The sequence below is a fragment of the Nicotiana sylvestris genome, chromosome 11 (assembly GCF_000393655.2).
Source record: "Nicotiana sylvestris chromosome 11, ASM39365v2, whole genome shotgun sequence".
Lineage (NCBI taxonomy): Eukaryota > Viridiplantae > Streptophyta > Magnoliopsida > Solanales > Solanaceae > Nicotiana > Nicotiana sylvestris.
The window spans coordinates 83,801,344-83,812,424 of record NC_091067.1 but is presented as its reverse complement, the minus strand read 5'-3'; the positions used below and the strand labels follow the sequence as shown (position 1 = coordinate 83,812,424).

Genomic DNA, 11,081 nt, shown 5'->3' with positions numbered 1-11,081 from the left:
AGAGAGTATCAAATCAGGTCAGAACCGAATTACTATGTATCAAGATACACATGCTACCTATATAGAATTGTAGTTACAATAATATATAGATTGAAGAACTAAATCCGAGTGGATTCAGTTATCAAAGTCATACACCTAATTACAATTTACATACTTCTGAGAACTTTATTAGAAGCTCACAAAAAGCAGAAACACAACTGAGATGATAAACAAACCAAAACATTTAGACTGACTAACAGACGGTGGTTTATACTTGTTTATTTTACATCTCAGCTTTGGTAGCTTTAATATCCTCACCACCAGCAGAATTACCTTCCTCAGCAATATTAATCACCTTTGTCTGCTGCTTCGTCTCTTCAGCCAACTTTGGCACAGTAATCTTCAAGACACCATTTTCCAAATGAGCCTTTATTTGTTCCAAATCTGCATTCCCAGGTAACCTAAACTGTCTCCAGAATTTTCCAGAAGTCCTCTCAGCTCTGTGCCACTTTTCTCCTTCAACTTCTTCCTCTATTATTTTCCTTTCCTCACTGATTCTCAACACCCTGTTCTCTTCCACCTCGATCTTGATATCATCCCTTTTCATCCCTGTGTCGAGTGTAATTACGTGCTCTGTTCCTGTTTCCCTCCAGTCTGAACGAGCTAAGGCGATTGAGTCCACCCCTTTTGGGATGGTGAGTGGGATTTGTTCAAGAATCTTGAAAGGGTCTTCTGGTGGGAACATTGAGTCCCAAAAGGGGCGTGTGTATGGCATTAGTCCTTCAGTTTGTGATGGAAGAAATAAGACTACAGCCATTGCTAACACTAGAAAGCTCAAAAGACTAACAGTTATTTTCACCATTTTTGATTTGTTCTAGCATGGACGTTTTCAAGTACACTAGCTAGTTTGTGCAGAGTATTGTGTATCAAAGGTCGTTAATGGGTTGGAAGGTAATGAGAGTTGAATCTTTTTCCTCTGTATGTTGGAAATATATAACAACTAGGCAGTGCCAGCACGAGCCCAATATTGCAAAAATTTGAACTTTCTTTTTCTATAAACCTTTTTTCTGATATGAAATTACACAAAAATAAAAGTTCATACAAGATACATGAGGAACTTTTGTTAAATCATGTCGGATCACCAGCACTACAAAGTTGAAGGACAGCCTACAAAAAGTTTTCTTTAATTCTACATCCTCATTCTCCAGGTGGACGCCTGATTTCTTCTTCAATTCTTCATCCTCATTCTCCAGGTGGACGCCTGATTTCTTCTTTAATTCTTCATCCTCATTCTCCAGGTGGACGCCTGACTTCTTCTTAAATTCTTCATCCTCATTCTCCAGATGGACGCCTGATTTCTTCTTTAATTCTTCATCCTTATTCTCCAGGTGGACGCCTGACTTCTTCTTAAATTCTTCATCCTCTAATCAGCATTCTTGTTTGGGTCTTTCTGCCACAAACATCACAGATTTTCTTCATTTGTGGACAGTCCACGCAAATCTTAACTTTTCTAGCCAAACCAGCAAATGACACTTGCAGTTGGAGAAAGAGAAATTTACTTTGCTAAAAAACGGTCACAATTTCACATCCTGAAAAAAAAAAAAAGATGATGATAACAACCTGTAATCAAATATTTGTATCAGAGTAAAGTATGTGGAGGGCCAGAATCCCATAATGACATCCTTAAATTCATGAGATGGATGGTCAACTGCAGTGATCAAGAAAGAGCAATAATATATAGGTCACAGTACAATCCCCCATAAAAAAACAATAGAAGACTGACATTATTTATGATTTTGTGCTTCCCATTGTCAGTAGCAATTTGGGAAAATACATAAATTCTGCTGCATGGCCGTGCAAATGATACGAAGAACAACAACTAACGTTCGACTAATAAATCATCTCTAGACAAATTCTTATTTGTTGTCACAGAATAAGGATATACACTGCGGATTATTTAAACTGTTTCATGGAATGATTTTGCATTGGCTGTATCTAGCCTTTCTCCTTTCTGTTAAAAGATTTTTTCCTTGTATATAGTGAGCCAATACAACACTCATAACAAGTCTTTTATGCAATCAGTCGTTAAAACTTGTAAACTTCTATGCAAGAAACACATCTTGTATCTTTTCCTTTGCAAATGACAAACCTCATAGGATGCAAACTTTAGAAAATGTTAGACCTTGTAGGGATTACTTGTTTTTAAAATCTTTTTCTATGGCCACTTCCTTGTGTATTTCTTAGCATCAGGGCCTTGTAACAAGATTTAACAGTGAAGTTTTCTTCACCATGATGTTTTAAGAATAAATTATCCTGTTTCTTCTTCCACACGATATCTCATAACCACTTCACGATTAAACTCTCGATTGTATCCTTTCTCTTTATTTCTAAACCTATCATCTTCTTATCCAATATGACACTGTCCCACTTTATTAGAAATATTGCTTCTTCTCTTTGTTTCCTTGCTATAAAAAATTGCTTCTCATTTCGTCCAACTTATTTGCAACCTTTATAGGCACTGGGAAGAGTGACATCACATAAGTAGGCATTGCATCCAAAATACCATGTAATCAACACCACTCTGCCCCTCAAAGATAAATATTGTTTTTCTGTTTGCATACTTTTTTCCCACATCTATCAATCACCCTTTGCCATCTCACTAGCCTTGTGTCTTGCTCCTAAAAAGAAGCCCAAATAAGTGGTTGGAAGAAAACATATTTCACAATAAAATTCCTACAAGTTCTGTATATTGTCTATTTCATTCACAGGTAATACGTATCTCTTTGTCCAGTCTCAACTCAGATACTGCTTCAAACTTGATCAGTATCATCCTTAGGTATCTCAACCGACTAACACTTGCATCATATATTACTAACTAGATGATGCAAGCCCGTGCTTAGCACGGGCCCATCACTATCTCAGTATTCACTATTCACTATAACACGCCTCCGCTTTGAGTGCCCTAAACAATAATCTGTAATTTCTAGCAAAATCATATGCAACTTTAAATACACGTTAGAGGTTTTTAGGCAAACCATATCTGCTTCAGCTAGATTACTTTTATACTCCCTCCGTTTCAATTTATGTGAACCTATTTCCTTTTTAGTCCGTGCAAAAAAGAATGACCTCTTTCCCTATTTGGAAACAATTTACCTTTATGCAATGATTTATAGCCACACAAAATATATGTGCTTCATTTACACCACAAGTTCAAAAGTTTTCTCTCTTTTCTTAAAGAGCGTGCCCAGTCAAATGGGTTCAAAAAAATTGAAAAGGAGGGAGTATAATTTAAGAGAATAGATAAAAAAGTTTTGTTTTTGTACTGAAGATCTTATGGTAGAAGGGAATTCATATAGCAAATGGATGGTGAAATTTTAAACTAAATAGAATCTTATTCTCACAAACATAAGGTTGAATTATGATCTTCCTTCAGTATTTTACATACTATACTGATACCTTAAAAACTCTACAGCAAAACAAAATGCAACTCTTGCATTTATTCTGTTCGAATAATATACTCGAAATCACAATCTAAAGTTTCAAACTGCCAAGTGAACCAACATAATTAAAGTAACCCAAGAGCATATCAAAATTCCTATTAAGGTAGTACAACAAATATTTCCAACATCATATGATATCTCAGGGGGGTATTATTTATACTTCTTTAAACGGAGCAAGGCTCTAATTTGAAAAAGTTTAAGCACTAAGTATATTCTTAAAAATCACAAAAGGTAAATGAAAAAGATAAGATTTAGTTTAAGTGCAGTAAACTGAAAAGAGGCAAAAAAAGAAAAGAAAAAAAAAGACAGTTTACCATTAAAAATACTAAACTAAAAATTGTTAAGTGAACTTATTCCAACTGCGCTAAAAGTATCTGGCCCTTCTCATTTTCACTTCTTAGTCTAGAAACAAATTCTATCGGAGCCTGCTACTAATAGCAATGCCTTGTATACTTGTAAAGGCGACAGAGGAATATGTCAATATGGCCAAGAAAAAAGTGGGTTGTTTGCCCTAAATTTAGTACATGACAGTAGTTTCTCTAATGCGGTTATCCAATTTTCAATTATAAGAAGTTGTACTCAAGTAGATTAACGATAGTTGGTATCTATTATTGCATTATACCTTCAAGCTCTTATGTATCTGAAAAATTGTCTAATTAAATTAGTTACCAACTGAGATGAGCTAGAAGCCTAGGCAAATGTTCATATAATCACGATTAAACGTAGTGCTATAGACTATACTGAAAATAAGAAATGATACTTTATAACCTCATTGAAGAGAATATGACAACAAAATGACGATGAAATACACTTGAATTTATTAACAATAGAATGCTCAAAAAGACGACGATATAGATGTCTCACATTGTCTTAAATTCATCCCAGAATTCATATATACTTTGACCTTAATAATGCTAAGCTCAAAGAGCTATTATGGTTTACAAACTTTTCACAAGGAAGTTTTGTTTATTGTTTATTTAAATCTAACACCAGATAGAGATAATGAAAAGTATAGTCTCATTCAAAGCTTGCACGACAAAGCAAACATAAACGACACAAATTATATTATGGTATTACTAATACGAAGAGCATAAATTTCTTAACAATGACACAAAGTACACTTCATTCATTCCAATTACACATACAAAATAATAATTTTTATCAGTTATGTATAAAGTCATAGTTTATGCATTGATTCCCGTCAAGTAAAATAGCATAAATTTACCTTTTTAGGTTGACGATGCCTCTAACTATACTTCAAAGTTCCTGAAAATAACGACAACAAAATAACTTTATTTTGACAACAATTTATCTGTAATCATGAATAAAAGAGTTTGCAGTAACATGTTCAGATAGGAAGTTACAAAGCTAGGTGTAATAAACAGTTAATTTTAATCAATACAACTTAGTAGTTCAGAAAACACTGAATGCAATAACATTTCATCTCTATATGACAAAGCACATACAATAACCTTTTATTAATTTATTATACACTCTGCAAAAGTACATTACCCAGGAATATGATTCTGTCACAGCATTCCATTTGATCGACAAATAATAAAGAGAGAAACACACAACGAATTGACATCGACATCCATTCTATCTCCTTTTTAATGTGTACTCTGCTATATATCTAAAGGCCTAAGCTCGGTGTTCCAAAAGAGGGGCATCATAAAAAAAAAAAGAAATCAAATTCCAATGGTGACATTTTGTAGGTAATCTTTTCACAGTAGCAATGCATAAATTTTCAAAACATAGAATAAACCTGAATAAAAAAATAAAATAAAAAAAGACCCCTACGATAATTTCAAGTAGCAGAAGAATTATACTCAAAAGTCTGCGAATTAATTTAAGTTGTTGTCTTGACACATAACTTGCATAGATCCTGTGTCAGAAATGTGCTAAAATCAAGAGATTGTTTTAGCTTATGACAAATTCAACTAATTACCAACTTGAAAATTCATATTATCTTCCAAGAATATGAATTAATAAAAATGGGTTTACTAACTCCAGCAATAAAACAGGGAAGACATAAGAGAAATGGAAGAAATTTTGGCAAAAAATAAGAAAATCATACTTGAAATTAATTATATCCCCAAGCCGAGTAGACGAAACGAACTGAAACTCTGAAAGGGTAGTCTTTGGAAGACTGAAGAAAAAATAAAAATCATGCAAAAATAACAGATTAAAGGCGAAAAGTGAAACAGAAAGAGAATAAAATGCCGAAGAACATTGAAAAGAGAGGCAGGAAAATAACAACATTAGCCATGACTTTGGAAAATTCTAAGAGAATTAGAAGAAAATTTGGGCAAAAAATTACTAACAGAAAAGCATACCTGAAACGACAATGCCAGATGCGGTGATGAAGAGAAGTGAGAGAATATGAAATTGATATTGGAATAAGAGTAGTCTTGCGTTTGATTTTGGGGATGAGAAAGATTGAAGAAGGATGCTTCTAGAGCCAAACCTGGAAACAACAAGAAATAAACACCAATGATAAAAGTAATTATTTTAATAAAAATATCTAAATTACTCTTTACCCTTGGTCGACCTCTTTGGCTTTTCTATATAATAGAAATAGAAATGTGTCATTAGCGATATGGTATGTGCGAAATGCTTAATAAGTTCTAACTCTTAGTTCCCACCTTGTCGGTATGCTTCTACCGGTTTGTTCCATTTTACCTTTAAGAAAGAAAAGAACTCTAAAGAATAAAAGAAGGATCAAAGAATCCAGAATGAGCTTTGTCGAACAGATATATTAATTTTGTAATAAAATGTATTAACTGTACAGAAGAAAAGAATAAAAAAAATAGTAACAAATGCTCCGAAAAATCAAGCATTTATTTGCTTAATTTACATACCATTTACTCTAGAACAAATAATCAAGCAACACTGGAAGATAAAATCCTTCTTCTCAGAACAGCAATGTCATTGCAAAATTAGGAGGTATGAAGAGAACCAAGAAAAATCACTAAAAGAAAAAATAAATGCATAAAGGAAGTATTAAGAGAATCTAAGTGCTATGAAGAAAAATCTGAAAATAAACAGAGGAAGATGAAGCGAAGAACTTTTTACGCACTGTGAAGCTATACCCAAAATTTGTCTTCTTAATTAGGCTTAACACCCATATCAGTGTAGCGAGAAGCCTTTAATCTCAGTAAATAAAATTGTGTGTGGGCTGTAACTTGTTGAAAGAGCAAAAAAGGGGAGAGAAAGAACAATAAAATTAACGAAGATGAAGGAATTATTTCTATATCAGATGCGCGATCTTTCGTTTGCTCACTGTTATTAATCAAAATTCAGCAAGATCAGAGGCTTATAAATGGAGTTTCACCATCAAATTTAACACACCAGCAGTTGGATTAAAAATTTAAGAAATATGAAGAGGGCCAAAAAGAAGCATCTGAAAGGAAAAAATGAAGAAAAGAGAAGAAGATATAGGCAGAAATTAAAAGCGGAGCAAACCTGTATCTAGAACTCCCAGCAACACCCTTGAGATCAAGAACATGGACTTTTGACAGAGCCTGTTAAAATTGGACCGACCGAAAGAAAATAGGGATTTCTCCCTTCGAAAACAGTTGGAGCGATGTGGAATATACACGTGGAGTATAAGCGAACAATTAAAAGACACGTTAGATCAATTGGTAAGTGATGCTAAAAGACCAAAATGCCCTCATGCTTACTTTAAATGACACTTAAGCAGACATGTCGAAAAACTTGCACTTCTAAAGTATAGAAAAAAGTGGGGATTTATATAGAAACGAGATGACCTGTTCTTTTGATGAAAGAGAGGTCTACAAGTTTCTGGAGAATGTTTGAAGAGGGGATACTTGGAAAAATAACGTAGACAATAGTTCTGGAATGTTCATTATTGCTCTTGAATATTCAAGGATAACACAGGACTGTAGTCACCTGACAGATAATAAAATTCCACGTTTACAAATTGAACCCTCAAACCAACATGCAGCTTGAACGATATTTCTCTACTTTAGAAGAGTAAGACTCTCGACATGTCTACTTCAAATCTTTTTAAAGAAGCTTGAGGCAATTCAGTCATTTCACAACAGTTTTATATGTGCCCTTTTGTGTGCTCCCCAGATACTACGTGTAGCGTTTAAGCTACTTCCACATGTACGCTTCACTTTTCTCTTCTAATATATCGTATACAATGGAGTTACAAGCTTACTCAGATTTTCTACCGTCTTCTCAAATCTCTTCAGCTTACAGGTAAATTTCTTACTCTTTAAAATTAATCTTGTTGCTATCTATGTATTTTTCTCCTTTTTTGTTCCAATTTGTTTCAACCCACATACAATTTTTTTTTATATCAATGGCAATGGAGGTTTACCGCAAATTCATGAAAATAAAATGAATTAAAGACATATTTTGTCTGTATTCAAGAAGATCCGGAAATTTTCGAGTTAGGGTTTTGATGAATGAAATTGGGGGAACGTTCTTTTTTTTTTTGTGGAGATGAATTGAAATCCAGAGTTCAGCTTTGAGTATTCAATTTCTTTCAAAACTTGTATTGCAAATGTTTGGCTTCTCGCTCTAAAGTGTAGCTGTAGGTACTTTTTTTTCTTGGTTCTTCCTTTTCTTTGGGTCATTATTATTAGCTTTGAAATTTAATGGTTCCTAGTATCTTTTTCTCTCATTTTTTCTTCTTTTTCCCCTTTGTATTCTTTTGGTTAATTCTGAAGTTAAGTGGCTATTGCAGGTTCTCTTCATCTGTTTCTTCTCTGATTTTTCCAAAATCCCGTTCCTTTTTTTTTTTGTTCTTTTCATGATTTTTGATTTTGTAATAGAATCGGGTGGTAAAACTGCATTTTTAAACTTTAACCTTGCTGAGTTTTGAAGTTCCGTGCTCTCCTGGGTGCTTCACGTACTTGTTAATTTTGCAATTTGAGGGCTGTTATAATGGGAGAAAAATATGGTTAATCATAATATTTTAACAGACTGAAGCATCAATTTGGTGAAGGTGTTTCTAAAGCTCTTATCAAAGAAGTGTCTTAAAAATTTTACTGTCTTAATAATTTTTTTTAACAACCTTTTAGTATTAAATGACAATTGAGAGTCAAAAACAATGAGCCCAATGACCAACTTGATTTTGATTAAAGAAACAGAGTACTTTTATTGGTAAATTTCTGGTGTCCTAGGTATTTTCACACACTCATGTGGCTGAAAACCTTGACTTTTGATGTGGAAGTTTTTAATTATTAAATAGTAGTCTACTCCCAAGTTTCATATATGTTTTCCTGGTATGTTTTCTTCCCATTAAATGACTTTGATGATCTATCTTTGCGTCAATGATTACTGTGAGTATATTCGTTAGATGTTACTTATTATAAAAAAGTCTGTGGTAATTAGTTTTCTTAATTTCTTGAAATGGTTGATGCATAGGGCACTATGGTTGTGTTGATGGCACTTTATTTGAAAAGAATTACTATTCACCTCTGTCTAATTTTCTTTCATGTGTTACAAGAGATGATCTATATAATGAGAATGACTAATGGATGTATACCTACGTACAATGACGTTTAGAGTAGTGATAATAGACTGAATACATGTTAAATTTTAGATAGTGAATCTAACCATTATGGTCCCTATAGGCAGCATGTTGGACTATTATGAAGCAAACAAGCTTGACCTTAATAAAGTGAATATTTTTACTTGCTAAGAGTAATAAGAGAATATACGACGGATTAGAAAATCATTAAAATTGACTTTAGTCATTAAGAAATCAACATGTTGAATCAATATTTTGGATATCATTTTGCTGATTGTATGTATTGATGAGTATTGAAGCTACAAGTCCTTGCTTAGATGATCATCTTTTGTTCTTGCTCAGTTGAACATCTTTTAGTTTGCATATAGTTGTTGCTTGTTACTGTTACTTTGATAGTTCTTAGTCCCTAACTAGCAGATATTCCATACATCCCAAAAGAAAAAGAATTACTTTGATCTTTATGGTTAGAGGTGCTTGATGTGTGTTTTAGAGTGGAGGTGGATAAGAAAGCATTCTTTTAGTTTCTTTATTCTAATAACTGTATAGGAATGCTTTGTACCATGGATTTTATTGAAAGGGTCCTCCAAATAACATAGTAAATTGTTTTCGCAATTGTTTTAACTTAGAGGCCAGAAGAAAAACTATTGTTTGCTGATTTTCTTGACTATGTTAGTTGGACTATGCCGTGATGCATACAAAATTAGTTGTCATCTTCACATTTAATAAGGATATTTTTTTCCTGTAAGAATATTAAGTCTTGCGTGTAGTCCAGTGAGGCATCAAGTGCTTCTGTAAAGGATCATTGGAATACCATACATTTTAGAGTTTATCAATTTGTTGTTTAAGTTAAAGAATTAGTTTTTATATTTTGCCAATCCAAGCACAAACCATATCCTGTTTGACGGTCTTCTTTATATATGAAAGTAAAATTGTGTGTAAAATCTATTCGAAATAGCCATCTTACATGTCACTTTTGTCAATCAAGAACTTTATACCTTGGATAGTATTCATAAACATTTTTTGTTGTGTAAAAGCTCATTTAAGTTTATTGACCATCCAATAGAGTCATGAGTTCAGACTGTATTTCTCTATTATAAAGAGATCTTCCCTTCCACAGTAGATTAAGAGGTTGAACATACCCAACATGGTGCTAATGTGAATACAATGATCAGTATCTGTAAGGGCTTGTCTGTTCGCATATCTATTTTTTTTCCTTTTTCATGTTGGATTAAAGAGTCTCTAACAATCTTTATTGTATTTGATCGTGCAGATATGTCTTATTTTAGAAGCTACCTCACTGATAAAATAATATGAGAGTAATATGATGGTTAATATAAGATAGTAGCATAACAGTTGAAACTTGCTGATAGGTTTATTTCTTTTTAAGTAATATGTATCCGGTCTATTTGGAATATGGCATTTATAAGGATGAATCTCACTAATAAGTTGTCTGATGTTAATACTCCTGGTGGAAATTGTCATCTTATATATACATTCTCTACGCTTCAGGTCATATCTGTGCTCTTGGTGTTCTGTTAGGTTCTTTTACTTATGAAATAATGACAATTTCCAGCATGGGCCATAACCATCTACATATTAGAAGAGCCAGAGTTTCGACTTGGTTACTTCATGGCAATAAAAGTAAAGTTAGATATATTTTAGTCATTTTAGTGTAAACTCTACGTGGCTTTTTTTATTGAACCCACTGCATCCACTAATCCTTATTTCGCTATTCTTCTTCATAGTTAGCTTTCTTCTCTCTTGATCTTCCTCGCTGATGCCTTTGATTTTCAATGAATTTTATTGATAACACATAACTAGGTATCTTTTTGGTGTGCTCAATTCAGGTTTTATTTTGCTTTAATTTCAATTCAGTTAGTTTTTTTAGTTTTTTTATGTTGTTGTATATAACTAAATTGATATTTGTTCAGTTTTAGAGTTAATTAAGGAAATAGCATTTGTCGCGAATAAGGTCAAGAAGGGGTCAAGAATGGTACGCTCAATGGACATGTCTCTCTTGATAATTTGAAGTAAGCTTTTTCTTTTGCACCATTCGTGTTTGATGACATGCAAAGCCTCTTTGATACTCGAGTCAC

General features: G+C 33.2%; 1 protein-coding gene and 1 long non-coding RNA gene across 7 annotated transcripts; both read right to left on the bottom strand.

The window, feature by feature from the left end:
- Window positions 1-262: 262 nt before the first annotated feature.
- Window positions 263-841, bottom strand: LOC104215399 (22.0 kDa class IV heat shock protein-like). Its single transcript, XM_009765184.2, has one exon. It carries the CDS (start codon window positions 839-841, stop codon window positions 263-265), a length of 579 nt encoding a protein of 192 aa, XP_009763486.1.
- A 165-nt stretch (window positions 842-1,006) lies between these two features.
- LOC104215397 (uncharacterized) lies at window positions 1,007-7,183 on the bottom strand. Of its 6 annotated transcripts, none has more exons than XR_708174.2 (5): window positions 6,945-7,183; window positions 5,816-5,946; window positions 5,557-5,628; window positions 4,705-4,745; window positions 1,007-1,568 (listed from the first exon to the last, which is right to left on the bottom strand). It is a non-coding gene; the product is annotated as an uncharacterized lncRNA (long non-coding RNA). The 6 variants fall into 6 exon arrangements; XR_011403694.1 differs by lacking the exon at window positions 6,945-7,183 and adding an exon at window positions 6,559-6,935; XR_011403697.1 differs by lacking the exon at window positions 6,945-7,183 and adding an exon at window positions 6,572-6,935.
- Between the last annotated feature and the right edge of the window lie 3,898 nt (window positions 7,184-11,081).

Coding starts and splice junctions, on each gene's coding strand:
- LOC104215399 (XM_009765184.2), bottom strand. CDS start 841: ATGGTGAAAATAACTGTTAGTCTTTTGAGCTTTCTAGTGTTAGCAATG.